This window comes from Diadema setosum, chromosome 3 (assembly GCF_964275005.1).
Source record: "Diadema setosum chromosome 3, eeDiaSeto1, whole genome shotgun sequence".
Lineage (NCBI taxonomy): Eukaryota > Metazoa > Echinodermata > Echinoidea > Diadematoida > Diadematidae > Diadema > Diadema setosum.
Window position 1 is genome coordinate 26,269,583 of NC_092687.1, and position 22,741 is coordinate 26,292,323.

The window sequence follows — 22,741 nt, forward strand, 5'->3', positions numbered from 1 at the left end:
GATACATTGCATATTACTTGATAGATTCAAAAGTTTGATACAAGCAGCAACTTGTGACAACCAAATTGTAACTTACAGCCATAATGTGAAAATCATCTTCATAACCAGAATAACAGAGGAAATATCAATGCAAACTATTGCAATTACACTAACCAATCCCTTTTCTTTCTACGCTGTAGATAACTACGTAGTGGGCACTGTGGTGTCTGCCTGTCTAGGTGCTGAAAAATGCATTGTAAAACTCGACAAAGCTACCTTATTACCTCCTACACAGCACACACAAAAACATTTTTGAGACTCCATGTTGTGGATATACTGTAAAACACGGTATCTAGATATTTTGCGGCATGAAACTTTCGCGAGTTGGAGCCGACGGCCTTTTTTGCAGCATGAAATTTTTGCGAGTTGCCTCTAACATTCAATGCTAACAGTGTAGACAAGAACTTTCACATGCATTTTGATTTCGCGAATCTTGGCTATCGCGAAATTCACAGAATTATGCATGTGAACATTTGAGATCCCCCAAATAGGCCTTTACCAAGTGTTGCCATCAGCGACTTTTTAGTGTTCTTGCAAGCATCGCTACAAAACAACAACAACAACACCTAAAATCAGGCTTTTGATACTTCAAAAATAATCAAATTTTGTAGACTAATGATCCTACTCAATTTAATTCACAGATTGTTTTGTATCAAACAACAAATATTCATGTACAATATATGCTATCAACATGCAGCATGATTTGAATAGGAAAGACTAATTTACTCAACATAAAATCTCATCTCTTCATTGGCTTTCATATCATTATTCCTGATAAATTCCTCTGCATGGAAATTTCTTCAGTCAAGGTGTCAATCATTGAATATATTCAGTATAGAAATATCATATAATATGTATATATAAATGAGCTCACAGAATTATTCAAGACACATTTGTAATGCCCTGAAGTTATATGACAACATTATACTCTGTTGTTTAGAAGCTGCTAAAGTCAAAGGAAGAGTCTTAACCCTTTCCATACTGAATTCCTCATAGACTTTATACACAGGACACCAGGTTCCCGTATGGAAGGGGTTAAAAGAGGGATTCTACAGTAGAAGAGGATTCAATGCACCTAAAATTCCACAACATCTGTAACAAATATTCCTTTTGAGAGGAATTTGTCATATAGTGCATGTTAAGAATGTGTTCACCTAATGCAGCTATAAGATTGTCATATAAGGTATGCACATATAGACCGATTCTGTGAGGTGGTTTGTGTATTATCGGCATGGGCAGCACCATTACTGCGGTGTCCCGGCCGACCCACCCCCCTCCCTACAGTAGCACGCGCACGGAATGAAAAACTGATGCATGGTTGTTTTAGCTAATAGGCGTCTCGTACTGAGTGCAGGAACGCTTGCTTAGTGCACGAACCTTTGTAACAAGTGCGTGTACTCCTGCTACAAGTGCGCGATAAACATGTTGCCCAGGGGGTGGGGGAGAGGAGGGGGGGTAGGCTGGGACACCGCAATTTGAGCTAATGGCTGCGCCCAGTGCCACAAATTGTCTGCTGCCCTCAACGAACCCGAATCGGTCTATAGGTGGAGCTAGTACTCACATAATATTTTTTGTTCAAAAAAGTACATAAAGACAACGTATTCTCAGTTTATAGTACACTGGACAATGAACTCATTAGTCTACCTGTTGTATGTCAATGGACTACACAACAAAACTTTTAGATACTTTGTTGTTGTTATTTCCTTGTCTTTGTGTAGGGAGGGGGAGCTGATCACTACATGTATATTTGTGACCCGCTACAACAAAAGGATCCTAAAGTCGCTGACGGCTGAGCCGAGAAAATCAAGTTTGAAGTTGCATCATCAAAATTGGTTAAAACAATTGGATTTCTGTTTTTGGCATAATTTTGTAGTGCAATGTTTTGTCTCTCATCTGCCGAAATTTTGAAGCTAAATGATAAGCAAATGCAAGAAATCGGCATTTTTCTGGGTCATGATTTTCCGAAGATTTGGATTTAGCGCTGCAGCTAGACTCCGCCCCTAGCAACGAGGGAGTGATCTTATTGGTCAGTGCGTGGCATCCTGATTACTGATTGGTCGTGCGTAGACCGCTGGCGCTAAGCTTGAATGAACATCACGGCGGTCGCTAGGAGCATGCCTTCTATTGTCAAGCGGTGAAAACTGTCTCACCTCCCCTTGATCATGATAGCGTGGGAAAGAAAACTTTGAAAGTTTTTTTCTCGAAACTCTGATTTCCTTAACCACTTGACATGCGCTAATAAAGTCATCGATATCTCCACAACCAAGTGCTTTTATGAGTTGTGCTATACAAACGTGTATATGATATTTAAGGAGAAGAGTAAGGGAATAATGTCATGCTATTTTCAGAAAATTGTCTTACCCCGACTTTCGGACCCTTTTGTTGTAGCGGGTCACATTTAAATCACTTGACATGGATTTATCTCTGCAACATCAGCAATAATCTACACCACGTCATACAGCTTGACCAAAGCCTAATTAGGCTTTGTTGTTTTATCCGTCGACTGTAGAGCACAGTCCCACATACTCAAATTTGTGTTGGTCTCTCATCTTGACGCTTTGTCTTGGTACTCGATGCAGGGGTACTGGACTTTGAGCACACCCAAGTTCCTGAGGCCCTTCACACCATACAGATGGAGAGTCTTGAGTCTGTTTGGGGAGTTAGAAAATGATAAAGAAAGACATAAGGACAAGGAATAATTAATAACACACACGTGTAGTAATAGTAAAATGTTGCATGTTTTACAACTAGAAACTATCTTAAAACAACATAGTGTAGAAAATGCATACACCTGACCCTGGTGAGTGCTAATTTGCTCACTGTAATGACACAGGAAGATATTGCTAGGGTTAGGGTTAGGGATAGTTTCTTCTGTTCGAGTGCATTTCAAAAAACAGGTACAGGTGTGGAAATGAAGACAGTGGTAAAAACACCACCACCCCCCAGTTCCACTTAATCGTCATTGTTGGTTTCGGTTTTGTGTTTCTTTCGTGTTTTTATTTACTAATGCTAGTGGAACAATAAAGTGCTGTTGATTGCAACGGATGTGTATTATCATTTACACACTATATGATCAAGACTCTATATCGCTACTTGCATGATATACTGTCTGAATATCCGCACTAGTTAATCCTCCACCAATATGCACACTTTGTAATACTGTGGGTGATTTCAAGTTCGGTGCTAGTGTCAGTGCTAGTGCTATCACAGCACTAGGACCTCATTATGTGTCCAAATCTAAGCAGTCATGGCTTCATCTGCTTTTATTTGACTGTAATCACGCGCCATCATTTTTTCATCGCGCAATTCCCACGGACCTCGCGGTGCTGTGATTCCAACACCTGGCGCTGGTGATCGATAATTTTGATCAGTATCGCTTTGTTAATCTGACCCGTCGGTGTTGGAGCTCGATTTAAGGCTGCTACTGAAGGAGTATTTGGGGGCTAGCACTAGCACTGAACTTGAAATCACCCTGTGTATTTTATAGCACTGTGGTGTTTAGTCTTTGATAGTTTCATCTGTTCTTACTTCTTCACCTTTGCTCATGCCATTCACATTTTTTTTTTTTTTTTTTTTTTTGGGGGGGGGGGTCAAGCACCAACGTACAATGCAGCTGCTCATGATTTGTGGACCAACATATTGTTGCTGGGGTGACAAAACCTTTCTCTCAAATTTGGGTGGAAATCCTGAGATAAGTTGAGCAATGTCCTATCCAAATCCTAGCTGTCTTATCTAAAAATGAACTCGCCATGGCATGTCAATGGTAAAAAAGGAAAGGTGACCCAATTTACCACAGTGCTTTGGTTGCCAGGGTTTTTTTTTTCTCTCTCTCTCTCCTGAACATTTGACAACTTTGAGATGCAAGGTTTTGTCGCTCCAACAGCAACATGCTGAAACATCTTGCTGATATTTGGTAATCATCTTTTGATCATTTTATATCTACATGTATTCCAGTGAGGAATATTGCAGTTGCTTCTTTATTTTCAGCAAAGGGTACAATACAAAAGGCTCTTTAGGCCAGAATATCTCACCCTTTACAATGCTTCAGGAGCCGGATGATGCTGGCTTCAGTGATCTCCCGGCAGCAGTTGATCTTTAGCTCTTCCAGAGTCTTACAGGAGTAGCTCGCCAATGACGACACGCTGTCAGAGACACAGGAGAATACAAATGAAAAGACTCTGAATAAATTTGCATAAGCCAGATTCGATTATTACAAAGAGCTACACATACAATTGTACATTGTAGGGATGCCATTTAGAAAGAAAGAGAGGGCTTGAAATACATCTCTATGAAGCTACTTTGTACATGAAAGAGCCTGAACTTTAAAACTGCCAGGGTCTGGATTCAGGCTTTTGAAAACTGGTATCCCTGCACACACGTAAGGTTTTTACTCTCAATTCTCGCTATCGCCAATGACGTAAAAAGCACCCGGATGTTGATTTAAGCGTCATTTACGGTGCATTATGGGATAGTCCGGTAGCAAAGTTACTTCCGTTCGTACGCGCGTGAAACGTGACTAATGCTATTTACACACACAACCGACCGTATTCTACGTGTACTTCCTGTTTTCTCGACTTGAATTACAGCTTTAATATGATTTGAAATTTCTCCATTCTTAAGAATTTGCTGTTAATACGACTATTGGTTGTGTTGTTCGCACGACAATAAATGAAATAAATCTGCAGAAATAGGACCCTTACTGGCATGCGAGACGTGACGTGGCCGCGTGGGTGAAGTTTGCGGGTGACTCCACAGCGCAGTACGTGCACGCGCGATTTACTAGTAGTGGTAGTAGCACTAGGTAGTTAAGTAAGCCTAGTGCCTACGTAGTACGTACTGTACTTACTTGGAAGAAGTTGCTTCGGAGACAGGATGAGTTCGAGATCACTGTTTGTTCCCGATTGTGTTCGCCACATTTCGACAGAGAACAAATAAAAAAAAGATGGGCATTCTATGACGATATTCAGGTGGGTGAATATTTTCAGCATATTTTCAGCGTATGCAGAGATGACTGATCTGTGATGTGCACACCGATTGCATGATCAAGCAGTACGCTGTACCGGTATGTGTTAGCTTATGCGCTGCGTGCAGTGGTGCATGCTAATGCAAGGCCGGCCACCGGCGGGGACTCGACTAGAGTACAAGTATGATAGGCCTGGTCACTCGCTGGCTCGGGTAGTACAGCCGGCTACTGTACTAGTATCCGTGGTCAGCGCAGCGCTATAGGTAAGGTACACATACGCGCACACTAGCGTTGTGCAAATTATGCTCCGCGCCGGAAGTGCCCTTGCTACCAAGTGCACTAAATCTTGACGAAAAAGCCACATCCGGGTACTTTTTACGTCATTGGCGATAGCGAGAATTGTTGTTGTTTTGGAGCTGTTGTTGTTGTTCTTCTTTCTTGGCAGTCTGTTGGACCAATGAAGGAGAGAACTCGTTCATTTGCTTAACCCTTTACATGTAGGTCCCCAGGCACTCAGCTTAACCTTACCAAGCCTTTCATCAGCACTCTGTAATCTGTACAAGGCTGATCTAGTTGTAAAGTTTTAATAGCAAGCCTCCGTTACGGTAAACCAAACTTAGCTCCCACGAGCAGAACTGCCAACATTCCACCTCAATTTGCATGGTTGGACATTCGGGTATCTAGTGGTGGCTGGAGTTACAACAAACCCACCATCCGTGTATGACTTTTGTTCATAATGGCTTTGAAATTCTGTGAAACTGTCAGATATGGTCCCGCTAAACATTTCTGCAAGAAACATCACTGATGAATTATAGAAAAGAATGGTAGACTGAGGATTTTGAGTGACAACATCGCATCGTCGTCTGTATTCACCATGTAGATTCACACACTATATGGTTGTGTGCATGCACAGCATTCACACTCAGCTCCACACATGTAATGTACATGAGAGCTGTCTACTTTCATTCCAGCTATAAGTGATGTTTAAAGGACAAGTTCACCTTCATAGACATGTGGGTTGAGTGAATGCAGCAATATTAGTAGAACACATCAGTGAGAGTTTGAGCAAAATCGGACAATCCGTTAAAAAGTTATGAATTTTTGAAATTTCTGCTCAGTCACGGCTGAATGAAAAGACTACTATAGATTGTGATGTCACATGAGTACAACGATATAAAGAAAAAATAAAGAAAATTCAACATATTTCCATTTTTCTCCCATAACAAAAGAACACTCGACTTCTCTCTTTCAGAAGGCAGGGGGAATAATATTACCCTTAACATACATCAGTAGCAAGTCGAAGAACTGTGCACTTTATTCAAAAAGTAAAGTTTTGTGAAATTCTCTTTTTATTTTCCTTATATAGTTGTACGCATGTGACATCATACACTGTAGTAGTCTTCTCTTCCAGCAGTGACTGCGCAGATACTTAAAATATTCAGAACTTTTGAACGGATTGTCCAATTTCCCTCAAACTTTCACTGATGTGTTCTACTGATATTGCTGTATTCTCTCAATCCTTATGTATATGAAGGTGGACTTGTCCTTTAAGCGCGATCATGAGCAAACATGAAGATATATTATTGAACGGCCTAGAGATGGCAAAACAGCATATAAATCCTACCTCATTTCCAGTAAATTGAATTTGAAGTTTCGCAAACCTACAGCTCTTTTTCTGTTTCCATTGAACAATTCATATGAAGTTTTCATGAAGTCTTTTGCAGAATAAAGGAGACTCAGCCAGCTTTGCACGGATGTTGAGGGTAAAAAGGCAGGCAAAAAGTACTGCCATAGGTCCAAATTGGAATTACCGTAAGTTCTCATAGCACTTGGGTTATTTCCACGATACATTTTTCCTGTAAGTACAAGCCAATCGGCTTGAGATCTCTCACCTCTTGTGGGTAATGGACGTTGAGCTGAGACCAAGCCTTTCCAGGAATGGACAGCAGGTGGCCAGTGACCGCACGCCCTCGTTGCCCACTCTTCGACAGCCGGACACGTCCAGGTTCCTGAGAGACAAATAAAGAGAGAGATAATACACATCAAATAAAGAGGAGATGGTCATTTTCCTTTTTTCGAAACATTTTTTCTTCTCCCTCTGTGAAATAAAGGTCACTATGCGCACTTAGCCATGAAACTATTTCCCCTCCTGAAATTAGATAGCAATTTGGTTGACGGACATATCTTTTATCCCTAAATGGCATACAAATCTAGGTCAGGAAAATGCCACACAAATGTATTTTGTATAGCAGTTATCTCCAAGATGCATCACAAATTACTATACAATACCAGAAAAATAATTTCCTGTTTTTACGATGTACATGTATGTCACTATGTACTACACTATCATGCTATTGTTTTGTTTGCTGTTGTTGTTGTTGTTATTGTTGTATTGGGGGGCACTATGATTGACCAAATGATTGATTATAAAAACAAAAGGATCACAAAGAATACTGGTTTTGTAAGATTTTGAATTATATCATTTTGAGGTGCAACACACATCGTGCACTAGATCTACAGTCTCCTCACTCCACACTGCATGAACCTACAGTACATTGAAGAAAGAAAAAAACTAGCAATGTCGCTACAGCGACTGGTTATACCCCCCGCCAAACAACATTTCATAAGCTTTGGTCAAAAAACTGAGGAAGTAGTTAAATCCGCAAGATCTTTCCTTGATCTTCTGCCATTAATATGCCGTTACCATGGCAACGTACTTTCGGGTACTGTCGAAAAATGCGTCTTGCACATCTACAACCAAAGGCACACATCTGTACTAAGTTTCATGGAAATTGGGCAAAAACTGAGGAAGTAGTTTGCAACACAAAATTTTCCATCATTTTGGCTCATAATATGTGAGCTGTTACCATGGCAACATACTTTTTGTCACTGTCAAGAAATGTGTCATGCTGACCTATATCCTAAGACAAACATTCAATATGAATTCCATGAGAATTGGAAGAACACTGATGAAGCAGTTTTGCCATGAAGCATTTTGCCCTATATTTTACCAATAACATGCCGTTACCATGGCAACGCACTTTTTGCCACTGCGGAAATATGTGTCTTGCACATTAACATATTCAGATGAACATCTGTACCTAATTTCATAAAAATTGATCAAAAACTGTGGGAGGAGTTCGTGACGTAAGATTTGTACCCATTTTTGCCCATAATATGCCGTTACCATGGCAACGTACGTCTGGGTACTGTCAAAAAATACGTCTTGCACATCTACAACCCAAGGCACACATCTGTGCCAAGTTTAATGGGAATTGGTCGAAAACTGAGGAAGTAGTTCGCGACGCAAGATTTGCAACGGACCGACCGCCCGACCGCCCGACCGTCCGCTGATTCCTATATACCCCCTTCAAACTTCGTTTGGCGGGGGTATAAAAAATGGCATTTCCAAGCAGGACAACATGCTTGAACCATTATTCAAGCACAAAAAGAAAAGAAAAAAAAAGAATTAAAAAAAAAAATAGATAGTTGCTAAATTTCTTTGACCATGGACTCAACTACATATGTAGTTTGAAATTAAGTTGCACTATTTTCAGTCTAATAGAGGGACAAGAAGATTGTTACCAGTGTTTACAAATATTTACAAAACTTTACAAATATGTACACTGTACCACACAGGGACTACATGGTAATGAGGATGCCACAGGTTTTCAACCAGTAAATCTTGTAAACAATTCTGATGGAGCAGAGGGTTTATTTCATGATATGCATATACATTGTAATTATGTATGTACAAAAGCAGTCAGGCGATTGGCTGAATGCACCCTGAAACATAATTCCCAAGGTCTCTTTCAGTCTAATCCTATGACAAAGCTGAAAAAAAAAAATGAGATGCAAACAGATACTATGGTTATCTGTAAACTCCTTAAAGGTGCATGGTCCCGGTGTTTTAGTCAAATGCGTACGCGGGCGCACGGCGCAAGTTTCCTATTGAGACCTACGCTATTGACTCCTCTTTAGCGCTTACGCTTTGGCCCACTTTCCCTGAGTCCGAAGAAGTCTGATTCACTGTAGTCAGTGGTCGATCACAGTTCGGCTCATGATTCGGCTGAGGGGGATGACAGCTTTAGCAAACTTCTTTTGTGATGTCATAATAACAAGCACATATGCACGCACCCTGGCATTACTACAGACTGCGCGATGCGCAGAGAAGACAACAAAGGCAACGTTACTTAGCAACACCTACGCACTTTACTCTTGATGACAGCTAAACTTCGGTAATCTTCGTATCAATGCTAACGGTGATCGGCAGTATCATAAACAGCGCCCTCTACACTACCGGGACTATCTACCTTTAATTTACAGACCAAAGTAAATACATGGCTGTTTGATTTGCCTGTCACGTATTTTCTTTATTGTTACATTATTTCAGTATGCATGATGAAGCTGACTCTAATGACTGTCAAAAAATGAAGATTAAATTTTCACTTCTTTCCAGCTCACCTTATGCCCGACATGTAGGTGGCGATCTCGATCAAGGAGGCGTCGGTGACGTGAGGGCACGATGCCACGGCCAGGGTCTCCAGCTTCTTGCAGTGCCTCGCGATCTTCCGCACCGCGGAGTCCCGCAGTTCCTTGCATCCCTTGAGGTACCAGTGCCTCAGGGACGGCAGCTTGGTAGCAACCGTTGCTATGCAGTCATCCGTTATCTGGTCGGCAGGAGGAAAAGATGATAGCAATAGGATGACAAAAATCCTTTTTTGCTTTCTCTATTTTCTTTCTTTCTTTCTTTCTTTCTTTCTTTCTTTCTTCTTCTTCTTCTTCTTCTTCAACCCACAATATACAACTTTGCCTGGCCCTATCCCTAGAGGACAATTTACTCCAAACACAAATATATGCGCATTCTTTGCCTGTGAATGCACAAATGTTCGAGTCACAACACATCAGTGCAGTTTGATGGAAATCAGAAGGTCTCTTAAAAATGAATGAGCTGTTAAAGTTCCAGTTAAATGTATGCGCCATCATCCCTGGATGAAAAGACCTCAATTATTCAAGGCATCACAGTTGAGGAACGTGTAAAGAAATCAGGAATGGAATTTAACATATCAGACAGTATTCCATTTTCTTTTTTCTTTAAAAAAAGCATAATGAAAGAGCATTTAAATCGTATCTCTCACAAGGTAGGGGGAACAATACCAACCTAATCACATTTACTTCATGCTAGCCAGTAACAAGTCAAAGGAATGTCTATTTCTCTTTACAATTTAAAAAAAAAATTCTCTTTAGTTTTTCTGGCCCGATTTTAAACACAAATTCACATTTCATTTCCCATAACAGACAAATGAAATTATGGACATTTCATCATTAAGTCCTGATGCATATAACAATTATCTTAAATTATGTTCACACTATTCCGATACACATATAAAAGTAAAATTAGCTAGAGCAGCACCTGAAAGCATATTGCTCACATGTTTTTGCTGTTTGTTTCTTTGCATTGCTTGGCTATCTCAATTTATTGGTTGATAAGAAACTGAAGACGGCAGCAATGTTAACCAAGAAAAACGCTGGATTACCTTGTAACACTGGGCAATGTTGAGAGTTGTGAGTTGACTGCTAGTATCAGCCAGGTGGACAAGTGTTTCTGCAGAAAGGTTGAAACATCCACACAGCTCCAGGACTCGAAGGCTGAAAAGAAGATTAATGATAAACTTACTGTCAATTACACAGACAAAACAAAGACTTACAAAATAAAAATAACTAGAAAAGCACTCGGCAAGCAAGCAACTCATTTCCCTTTTGTTTACGTCATTGCACAGCACCTTGCCTGAACAGAATGCGCACTTCAGTGAGCGTATGTAAACCTCCAGTACGCGCAGCTTGAGCCCCAAGTTTGTTGACCTTATATGCAAAAAGATGAAAAATCCTTCAAAAAATCCATAAAAATTCCTGGATCACCACCAAAACTGAATGAGGATTTCCTTGTGTCATTATTAACTTTTCATGCAATTTTCATCTTCACCACAAAAAGACTGGGGGGGGGGGGCCTAAAAGGCCCCCCCCCCCCGACATTTCGCGCAATTACTCTGCAACACGCAATGCTCTCGCCGCGATGCTCTATGACTTTTTTCTTTCGAGTTTCCCGCACATTTTGACACCAAATTTGTGACGCCCGGGGGTACGGTTCTGAAGTTATATAACTTTTTGTACATGCACATGAGGCCGCAAAATGGCTCAAAAATGTGATTTTGTGTACAAAGTCAATGCAAATTGAGTTTTTTCACATGGTTCACATAAATATGCTTATTTTTACTCTCAATGGCTAAAATTAATTTGTTTTAGGAGTATTATGCTTCAAAAAGTGTCTGCCACAAATTTTGTTAACAACAAAAACAAAAGGTCGAAAAACAAAGAAATACATAAGAAATTCATAAAACAATAAAATAAATAAGAAATTAATTTTGATACCGAATTTTTTTTCAAGTACATTTGCTAAGATTGCCAAAAAGAATAATTAGACCAAAAATGAGCACTTTTGGAGCTTTATTTACTGATTTAGATCAAAGAGTCTGATTTCTTGCATAAATTAGCATAATTAATCAAAATAAAATAAAAGAAGACTATTTTGTAAAATTTGAATATACGATCTTGTAGATTACATCGCACACTACCATTGTGCAAATTTCCGCGGCGATCGCGCGATCCACGGCCGAGACCTTAAGGGGGGGGCCCTTTAGGCCCCCCCCAGTCTTTCGAGCTACCAAAATAGCCCAGTCTTTTTAGGGTTAAAACGTACACAACTTTTTGAGTTATTTTGCAAACAGATAAACCAACGCGGATGATTACTTTACCTCCTGCCCTTGACGGAGGTAAAAATTAATCAATAAAGAGATAGATAGATTGATAAATAGATAGATAGATAAATAGAAATAAACATTAAAAGTAAAGAAGCAATGTCATGATGAATGCACGGTATGAAGAAATAAAATACTTTAGGAGTAAATTTAAAAAAAATGCTTAATTCTAAGTTTTAATCTCACAAGGCAATCTAGGGAACTCACTTTGGGCCGTACTTGTCGATAATTTGTCTCAAGCACTGATCAGTCACCAGCTGACATCCATTCAGACAGATGGACTCCAACCTACAGACATGAGTGGCAAGAACATGATCATCAACCACCTACATGTACATGCCAGAGATCTTGGACAGTCAAGTGTGTACAATGCCATGAGGTCTACTTTTTGCTAAGATTTAATGCGATAGTTCAGCTTTACTACAGGGTTCCCAGCATTTCAAGAACACAAAAACAACAATGTTAGATTAAAATCCGTTTCTGAAGCAGACAAATACACACAAAGGTATACTTCTGCTCCTGGTGGGACGGAGTCATTTTAGGTTTTTATCACATATCGAAAAGAAGAAAGGATGACCAAAAGTATATGGGCAGAGCTCAAAGTGCTGTGACAAAGCAATGAGCACCAAAATTACACGTAACAAATAGAAACAAACAAACAGACGGCATGTGATGACCCCTGACCTCGGGCAGCCGTCCAGGATGGCGGAGAGACCGTTGTCTGAGACGGCACACCAGCTGGCGTCGATGGCCTGGAGGTTGAAGCAGCGGGAGGCGTGGAGGAGGACCGAGTCTCCCTGCAGCGCTCCTCCAGAGCACCCAGTGAAGTTCAGCTCCTGTGGAAGGTACAAAAAAAAAAAAAAAGCATATTAAAAGGTACCGTTTACCATCTCAAGCAGTGACTAAAAAAATATTCAAGATATCACATTTGATGTATAAAGTCAGTTGTAACACAAAACATCCTACCATGTACGAAATTTTGCAAATAAAGCCTAAAATATAAGGAGATATTACTATTTTTCTCAATAAACCATAAATGCAGACGGTTTAATGTAGAAACGTTTTTATTATAACCTTTGTTCACATTTTGTGTACATTCAAGAATATTTAACATTCATTTTGCTGTTTTAAACTTTTACATTGGTTTTTCCTATCTCTAACTCACATGTCAGAACTATTTTGAAGCACTGGGTTTTTGTGTCATCTGCAAATGGTAAATTATGCCTTTAACCCTGACATTTACATTTGTGACTTCAATGCATGAGATGTGATATGATAACTTTAAGGTTTTTTCACTAAAGAATCTATGGAGGTAATATATTTTTTTCTTGTCCATATTTCTCTTAACCTCTTATTACTGTCAGTGATACTCACATGAATTTGAAGTCAACAAAAGATCATGTTAAAGCTCTATGTCACACTGATATGATCTAAAAGGTACTCTTAAGAAATACAGGCTACAACTTCTCAATACAATGTAGTTGATAGCAAAAATGTCTCACATGGTCTCGCTCAATACAAACCACTGCTTGAAGGTGACTGCATGGTGAAAATACCATCGACAAAACATGGATATGAGCATTTGGGACTATAATGATTGATCCATTTTAAAAATTTGTCCAATTAGTCAATAATGGTTTTGGGTTTGCCAGTCCACCACAGTGTGCTTAGGATGGACTATGGAGCCACACTCTGTGCAACAGGCACAGTGGGATCCTTCAGATAGTCTGACTTGTAACTCTATTTGTGACCGTGCATCACAAAATGAACAAAAAGTCGCACGAACTGATTTTGTGTGAGGACTGAAAAGAGGTGAAAAGGGTCAAGTTGGTCAATCTTGACTATTTTATATTTTCTGAAAGAGCAAGTCTTCTTCTACATTATGCTAAAATTTGGTATCATAAAATGAACAGGAAAGTGTGTTTGTAGCAGTTATACATTTTTTTTTTTTTTTTTCAGAATAGCGTGATTAGGTGTGTCACTCTTTATTTAGAGTCCCCCTTTCATTTCTTTAAAAAAAAAACCTGTACACACTTTTCACTTTCAATTCTAATAACCTTAGAAAGGATGATGCTACTGCTTTGAAAGTTGGCATTTATCATGGACAGAATGTGTTAATAGAACATGGTCAATTTCAGCTTAATCTGATAATCCCTTCATTGTGGTTAAAACTGTGGCTTCCATCCTGTTTTTTGTCCCATTCATTGCACAGATAGCACGGCTTGGTGAAGATGAAACGCTTGAATAGACCCTGTGCTTCAGAGCCTCTTTTCTCAGTTCACACTTTTCTAGAGTGTGTGCTTTCTTTCCAATATTAAGATACGTTAGGAGAGTCCATTTGATTTGGGCTATACATCGTTTTAAAGCTTGAAGTCTGCTCTTTCAGAATATGCTCTTAACTAAAAATCCATGTCTGGCGACTTTTTGTTTGTTTTTTGGTGCAGGGTCACATATTATGTGTATCTCTCTCAAATCAGAACCCTGGACAACCTCAAATACCATGAAAACCATTTCAGAAAGAAACAAAAGTAAAAAATTATTTAATACATAAAGCCTTCTGTACTCAATGAGAAAGTTCAGTCCGCCCCACATGGACTGCACATTCAAATTTCCCTTCCTAAACCCTAGCTTGTTTTGTTTGACTATCAGGAAGACCTTCTTGACATGGTTTACTTTCTGGACCAATTTACACCGATGATTGGCGACTTATTGTCAATTTAACTCTCTATGTGCCATGGTGGAATCCCCTGTGTGCCATATCATTTTGAGACACCAACGTAGTCAAGTGTTGAGAAAACATTCTGTTTTACAAATCGATGTAATTTCCACAGATTTCTGGTAAACGTGACATGTAGGGAGCAAAGTTGTAGAAGAAATACCAAGCTTTGCTTATCGATCGGTTTTGGGCAGGTTTGTGGGTTTGAGTAAAATATGCGAAGTTGGCATGCCGTCGAGTGAGTCAGACGTGCCAACGTGGCACATGATGGCCCGGATTCACGAAGGTGGTACAAATGAAACCATGGTTTAAACCATGGGCAAAAACCATGGAGCGCCAAGTGTCGCATGGAATATTTAGTTACAAAATTGGTCATTTCGTCGACAAAATGACCGTTTCGTTAACGAAATTATCATGTCGACGGACGAAATGTTCATTTAGTTACAAAATGTTGTCATTTCATTACAAAATAATCATTTCATCGACAAAATGACTGATTTCGTAACAATTTATTCCATGCGACACTTGGCGCTCTATGGTTTTTGTCCATGGTTTAAACCATGGTTTCATTTGTACCACCTTCGTGAATTCGGGCCAAAGAGACAATCAACAGAAATTATGTCATCCCCCCCCCCCCCACGATGGACAGAGCTCATTGAAACACCCGAGTGGGACTGTTAATCTACCGCTAGGTCAAGTTCTGGATGTTTACTGAATGCTAACAAGCAAAAGCATGGCAAGTTTTTAGCTATTTGTGCCTGAGCACACACAGTTCTAAAGGCTCATAACAAAACCCTAGATCTCTCTCTTTTAACTCTTTATGTGCCATGGTGGAAACCCCCTGTGTGCCACGTTATTCTGAGACACGAAGGTAGTCATGCTTTGAGAAAGAATTCTGTTTTTCCAATTTGTGTAACTTTTACAAATTTATGTTAAGCTGGACATAATAGCGAGCAAAGTTAAAGAGGAATGCCAAACTTTGCTTGGAACCATATACAATGTATAACAATTCTAGTTTCAATTTGTCTTTTGAATTACCAGTTGCTACATTACTGTAAAGGCATGACTTTTGCACATAAAATAGTGTCATAAACTTAGAATGTACACGCAAATCTAGTTGGGAACACCGCTTGATAGTCAATCACCACATAGAATGCAAGCCGTATGTGAGAGGAGCAAAAGCGCGAGAACCACTTTGATTGTACCGCGGGATCAGCGATTTATCGATCGGTTTTGGCGGCTTGGTTTGTTGAGCAGAATATGCGAAGTTGGCACGCCGTCGACTGAGCCAGACGTGCGAACGTGGCACATAAAGAGTTAACAAACGAGGCATGGATGAAGTGGAGTTTGTTACCAGGAGTGAATCCGCGCATGACCGAAAGAGGTTACGCAGTCCGTTCTCGGTGACCAGAGTGCCGCGACACTTGTGTATCGTGAGCCGAGCCGGATGCCTCTCTCCAATCATGGTCAGGTAGAAATCGGTCAGATCACGGTTCTCCAGCGAGATTGTCTTCCCTGATAAAGAAAGCGAGTCAAATAACAAAAGAAATGTGAGAATATGTTTCTAACATTTCTTTACATGATGCAACATCAACTGCATTCAACAAACCATGATTCCAACAGTGATTGTGTTCAATGTTTGCTGTAATCACTTCACTGTTTGATGTGTTCAGCATTCATGGCAGTCAACATTCACTGCACTCAACAATCAATGTCTTCAAGAGTCATTTCATGCAACCTTAACTGACTCATTTCACTGAATCATCATTGCCTCATTACAATGACATGTATGTAAAACATGAAGTGAACATAACATTTACTGTGCTCTGATCTTCCAAAAGTAAGGTCCATTTGAGTCATTGTGTAATTATTTCCACAAACTTACTGCTAATGTGAGAAATGTATGTTGGTAATGCTCTTACTTGCATCTTCAAGAATCTTTGGGAATTGTCGAGTCATCCCAAAATGCATGCTGCTTATTTTTGCAAACTTAACTTTCTTAACTGTGATAAATTTGAGCTCCTGAAACTGTGCTAGAAATTGATGCTGTTATTGCTCAAGTATGCACTTACAGCCACAAATAAGCAGCAATCTTCAGTAGACCTTGGTGATTGTCCCATCAATAAAAAAAGCAAATAATTGATGTCTATTGTTATGACCTCAAATAGCAGATGGTGGTATACAGCAGTGATGTGTCATTTATGTACAGTGACACCAGACAATAATAATACGGCTGCATCACCAGCATACGTTTAGGAGGACTCAAGAAGAGCTGACTTTGAATCCAGCAAACCATCTTAATGGTCTCTTCCTCTCCAGCAAGTTATCATCCAAGAGGCTTTTTCCAAGCAAATTCATGACTACATTATTTTGCATTATATGAATATTCATGACCACCATCAAAGAGAAAGCTGCACATCACATGTACTAATATTGTTGCGATCATAGACTCACACAGTGAGTCGTCCATGGCAATGCGCTGGAAGCGGTGGCAGACCAGGGCGCAAGTGGTGAGGTGGGGCTGGGGCAGGTGAGAGAAGATGTGGAGGAGGATCTCGTCCGGTAGCAGCTGCCAGATGGACAGGGACTCTGACCCACGGGGACTCTGAGGTACAGGGAGGGAAATTCAGAATCAAGTTCATGGAAAGTTTAAGCTCAAAATGTTTATTATGAGCAATCTTGACTCTAAATTTTCAACTAATTTTGTCAGACGAAAACATAAATATGTACAATCTAGGCAAAATTGCAGCTACTAAATACTCGTGTGATATTGGGCAGCTGCACATGACAAGAAAAATTAAATAGAATTTCCTCATGTACGAACATACTTAGTAAACATAGATTATACTATTTGTCCAAACTGTATGTGACTATTAAATGTTTCAAGGAGTATAAAATAGAGATGACTAGATACAGTTATACACACTATTATATGTGTGTATGTTCCAGGGGTTAGCCCAAAAAATTACAGAGGACCTCATAAATGCTGTAATGATATTTAAAAATCATTCTAGTGAATAATGTGAAAGCAAATCACAACTTCTGTCAATCCTTCAATAAGCCTATGTGGTGGGGGGGGGGGCGTGGATAATACAGTCAGAAAAAGATGTGCAAACCTGGTTGACAAATTGCCCTACATAGACGTCGATGTAGGGCAATTTGTCGTTCAGTTGCAATGAAAACACCTCGACGGAAGAATTTCATGAATTTGAATGACTAATGGACATGCTATCACAACAAAATGCAGTATAGGTACAGTGAAGTTTGCAGCATACTTACATCTTGGATCAACTGCAGGGTGAGAGGCGGAACGCTGGAGGAGCCTCGCCCCCCAAGCACCTTGGCAACCGTTCCATCTGACAAAATGGAAAAATATCAAAGGGGGAAACTTGGTTGTACGATCCATGTACCGGGCTGTTGAGCTTGGCTCCTTTCAAAACCTCAGCAAATCTAATTCAACCCGAGAAAATTGTACTGAATAATAGGTAGCAACATCAACTATTCTTACCCTACGTGAAAGGTCAAACTTATGATCACTTTTGTCAAACAACTAACACATTCACCGAAAAGTCTTGGAATATCAAAAACAAAAAACCTAACAAACAGCCAGGATTGAATGCTCGAATGCAGATCTTCAGGCACAGTCAAGCCTTACAACTTTGTTGCTGTGACATTATTTTGCAATCAACATCACTGTTAGCTGCATGAACAAGCAAACTATAGACTGAGGGAAAAATTAAAAAATAAACAACAAGAATTTTAAACTGTCAAAACTAATTCATCTACCAGGCACAATTGAAATCATGTGATGGTTACTGCAATGGTGTTAAAACACCATCAAGTCCTGTTAATCTATCCAGCTATAGTAAAACAATGTCATGAATGAGCATATATCCATGTCATCATGGTTTTTCTACTCACCAAACATCCGTGATGATCTGACCCGAATGAACTGTCCGTCTCGCTTGGACATCGGGACTTGCAACGGAGGCTTTTCCTTCCTGGCAAACTCTCTGTTGACCCTCGCTTGGCTCTTCCTGACCTTTGACCCTGATGCTGACACCTCGCCTGCAGGATCACCATGACCACGTATACCACTGGCCAGCTTCTGCTGGGTCATCCAAGCCATGCTGGACTGTGGCCACTTGCGGTCATAGCTCTTGTCAGGTGACCAGTACATTTTCGTAAGGGCACTCTGGGGTCGGCGTTGGCTGGCAGTCATCTTTTGTGAGGCGCTCTTCTTGGGGTTTGCGCTGCTTGGTCTTGGTTTCCTTGGCATCAATGCGGATTCTGAAGGGCTGTGAGAGTGGAGCACTGGCTCTTGAAAGGACAACTTAGACTGGTCTTGATGAATGCCATCATCGAGGGTTTCAATTGGGATGCCCTCATTTTCCAAAGCCTCCTCCTCACTTCCCCGACGCCCATCTCCACCATTCTCTCCTGGGGTTCTCAGAGGGTCAAAACTGGCGATTCTGTCAAGAACAGCATCCTCGTCATCAAGTTGTGACACTTGTCTAGGGGAATGGACAAAGGGTGCGCCATACTCCACCTCTGGGATGCTATCATGCAAGTCCAGATCACCAACATCCTCCTGACTTGGCCTCTCTGTATCCATATTGGAACCAAGACTCAGTCTAAGAGACTGACTGTTCTGAACTGCATCTGTATCATGAACTCCTTGGAAGCCACCATTTGATGAACACACAGTGGGATCTTTGGAAGTACCTGCAGAAGCTCTAGGTGACAGTGATTTCCTGAGCCTCCTCTCCTTTTCATGATGCTGCCGGATCTCTTCAACATGGGCTTCTGTAGTCCTAGGACTTCTTTTTGGTTTTGTGCACTTTGGTGAGTTGATGCTGTGCTTCGGAGAGGAACGGCTCGCAGCAAGAGCACGGGAGTTGATGGGCTTGGAAGACGGAGGCGGCTTTGGTTGCTTTCTACTCAAAGCCAAATCCACTTCAAACGCAACACCTCCTGAGTGTTTGCCATCATGCCTTTGGGTCTCTTGGTCAAAAGAAGGAATGCCATTGTCTCCACTGCCTGTTGGTACTATGCTTCTATCCGCCTTCATGTCAAAGACAAATGAGATGGCATTTTTGGACTTCTGAATATTGGAATGCAGAGGGGTATTTATGTTGGGGTCGACGAGGTCTTTCGCGTCACCACTGTCTGAGAGATCATAGGTCCTCCTCAGTGTAGCTGTTTGCACCCTAAAAGTGTCCTTGCTTGATTCTCCTACATGATTTGCAGATGACATATTTGGTTCCGCACCTGGTGAAGAGCATAGCTTGGGTTCCATGTAATTTCTCACTACTTTCAGGGGAGAGAATGATCGCTCCTCAGGGCGAAATGTTTCAAGTCCAAGGTCAGAGGTGCTGCCCTTACTAGCTGCAAAGGACACTTGGATGTCATCATTGGAAGAGTCAGCATTGCCAAGTCGATGGAGATCACTCTTTTCTTTCTGATGTGAAGTTTGAGTCACTCCTCCAAGTGAGTTAAGTGGTGGGGGCAAGAGTAAGTCATTACCTAGCTCATTCCCATCATAGTCACACAAACCCAGCTCGGCAAGAAAGTCTGCGGTCACTGCAGGCTGTCGGATGCGGCTAATTTCGCTTCCAGCTTTCTCCTGCATCTGGGGCTGGACTTTCCCCAGGAGGCTTTGGGGGGATTCTGTCTTGTTACTGTTCAGGGGAGTAGCATCCACATCCACACATTCCTGATTGGTCGCTGCAAGTGGACTGGGCTCCTCACCTCTTGCTGCCTCACCCTCTTCCAATTGTGGTCCTTCTTGCAGTCCCAAGATCTTCTCCCCAATATCTTTCTCAACATCTTCAGCAGTTCTTGGCTCACTAGCTACAAGACTACAACCATGATTGTTACCGTTTGCCTCAGACTCTGTGCTACTTTCTACTGGGCTAGCAATTTCTTTTTCGTCTTGGTACATCTGCTCCTTGTTGATACTCAAACCAGCATCCACCTCCAATGTTGAATTATTGACACCAATGCTGCTGCTTTCACTCACAAGATGTTTTGTACTACTAGAATGCTGGCTAATGTTTTCAGCACATTGTTCATTATCATATTCTGGCATCTCTTTCTCTTGCGACTCTGTGCTTTCTTCTAAGACAATGAAATGCTTCTGGGTAAGCCCATCGTCAAACCTTCTCTCTGGCAGTTTGGGAGTGAACAAAGTTTCTCTTGTGATATTCTTCTTACCATCGGAGGTAACTGATTCACCATGAGTGGTATCTTTTTCCTTCTTGTCCCTTATTTTCTGGGTGAGTCCTCTGATGTACTGTCGAAGGACATCATCCCCTTGCTTAGCAGCACTGCAAAGAGCCCCAACATCGAACTGAAGGTCATCCATCTCTACACCACTCTCTTCACCTTCATCTTTCTCAGAAGGGGCAGGAATCTCTGCCCCCTCACCAGCATGTGCTGTAGCTCCCATGGCATCCCCAGCACTACCAATACCCTGATGCATTGTCTCTATCTTGGGACCATCTTTGGCTGAAGGAGGCTCCTCTTCTTTGAGAGATGGTGTGCCAAACAGCGTGTGCTCAACATCTTGTTGAATCTCAGAATATTCAATGGAAGCTCCGCCCACAGCATCCCCTGAGGAAGCCATACTAACTCCTTCTTTGCTCCCAATGTCAGGTTGTGGATGGGTTTTCCTCTGATTCCTCAAAACAGAGTGAACGTTGCCATGTTCCAGAAAGGATGTGAGCAGCTCATCGTGAACACTTGCTTTGACCTTGCGAATACCCAGCAAGGACTGGAGCATGTTTTCAGCTGAGTACACACTGTGGAATTCTGAGGCCTTCACAGCTTCACTTGTTGGCTCAGGAGTCCACCTGGTCCATTTCTTACCTGAGGCATCTCCCTCGAGACTGTTTTTACTGCGATATCCATAAGGATTGTCTCCAATGAAGTCTCCGGTGAGTATATTCTGGTTGTTCCCTGTTGCTGACACATGATCCAACTCACCATCCCCACTCATTCCTGCAGACATGTCGACCTTGCCATACCTACTGCGCTGCCTGATTTCACGCTGCTGAAAGAAATTCTCCAAGTCATCAACACTGGGATCCTGCCTGCTCCCAGATGCCCAGTCACCACTCGCCCCTATCCGGAAGTCTCCAAATTCAGAACGTCTGCTGCTAGCCATCTGCAAGTTTGCAGACCTCTGCTCCAACTTGTCCTTGTATTCATTGGAAGATGCTGAAGACATCCAGCGAACATGTCTCGATCTGGCATCTTGACCACGTCCACCCTCTCTGTTCACTTTTGCACTGCTTGGTCTGGTTTGAGTCTTACCACGAATAGGGTTTCTCAAGGGTGACCCACCTGCCCCAAAATTCTCCTGGTGTTGGCGACCATTTGCCATGCTATGCTTAGCACTGAAGGGTCTTTCACCCTTGACAGTGGACACAGACATGGAAGCATCATCTCGCAAAGGACTGCTTGAGTAGTGCTGGACCGAGTTACGGATTTTGGGCTTTGCACTTGATGGCCTTTTGGTGAGTCTTCGGCTGCCAGCTCCACTACAAGCCTGAGAGCGCAAGTCTCCATCTCCTTCTGCTAGAATTGCACTGTAGGGGCTCTTCGATGATGCATCATTTGCACTACCCCGCATAGATTTCTGCAGGTAAATGCTAGGAGTGCCTGGCACTGCTGACTCAGGCGGGCGGGGCAGTTGGGCACCCTGCACTTTATCAAAGTAGGCGAGTCTCTTCTCACGAACCTCCCTTCTCATGCGTGTTCTTGATGTCTCCATCATGCCACACTGCCTTCTTGTATCCTTGCAAGCTCTGCCATTCGGATCTGAAAAAAATGACAGAAATAAGAATAGATCATTTCACACACACAAAAAAAAAATCTACGGTATATGTGTGTAAACATAAAATGCATACCAGGAATCAAATACCGTACTTGGAATGCATCAAAAGCAGGGAGGTACAGTGTACAGTGTACAATGCTGTTAGTATTCTTGATTTTTTTTTTCCTTTACTTTAGACAGTATCTATGCTTCTCATGGGTGCAGAACATGGGTGATTTGATAACTGAGGTAACTTTGCCCCCTGCAAGGGGATTGCACTTCCAGTGTAGGAATTCTTTTCTCATGTCTGGTACACTTGTCTGTGCCCCCAAAGTTTAGCTGTGGCTATTTTCACGGGACTAATTTTTCGCGCTCGGCAGGGTAAGAAG

At 41.4% G+C, this 22,741-nt stretch overlaps 1 protein-coding gene across 1 annotated transcript; it reads right to left on the bottom strand.

Moving 5' to 3' along the window:
- Nucleotides 1–2,558: 2,558 nt before the first annotated feature.
- LOC140246731 (uncharacterized) lies at nucleotides 2,559–22,310 on the bottom strand. Its single transcript, XM_072326070.1, has 11 exons — nucleotides 18,455–22,310; nucleotides 17,813–17,889; nucleotides 16,988–17,138; nucleotides 15,888–16,048; nucleotides 12,502–12,653; nucleotides 12,025–12,105; nucleotides 10,540–10,651; nucleotides 9,467–9,672; nucleotides 6,895–7,011; nucleotides 4,071–4,181; nucleotides 2,559–2,687 (listed from the first exon to the last, which is right to left on the bottom strand). Exons 1-11 carry the CDS (start codon nucleotides 22,308–22,310, stop codon nucleotides 2,585–2,587), a joined length of 5,127 nt encoding a protein of 1,708 aa, XP_072182171.1. The 3' UTR covers nucleotides 2,559–2,584.
- Between the last annotated feature and the right edge of the window lie 431 nt (nucleotides 22,311–22,741).

Excerpts from the sequence above, each read along its gene's own strand:
- LOC140246731 (XM_072326070.1), bottom strand. The coding sequence starts at position 22,310 with ATGGAGACATCAAGAACACGCATGAGAAGGGAGGTTCGTGAGAAGAGA. Across the intron at positions 17,139-17,812 it reads CCCTGCAGTTGATCCAAGAT|AGTCCCCGTGGGTCAGAGTC; the intron begins GTAAGTATGCTG and ends CCTGTACCTCAG. Across the intron at positions 10,652-12,024 it reads ATCGACAAGTACGGCCCAAA|CCTTCGAGTCCTGGAGCTGT; the intron begins GTGAGTTCCCTA and ends TCTTCTTTTCAG.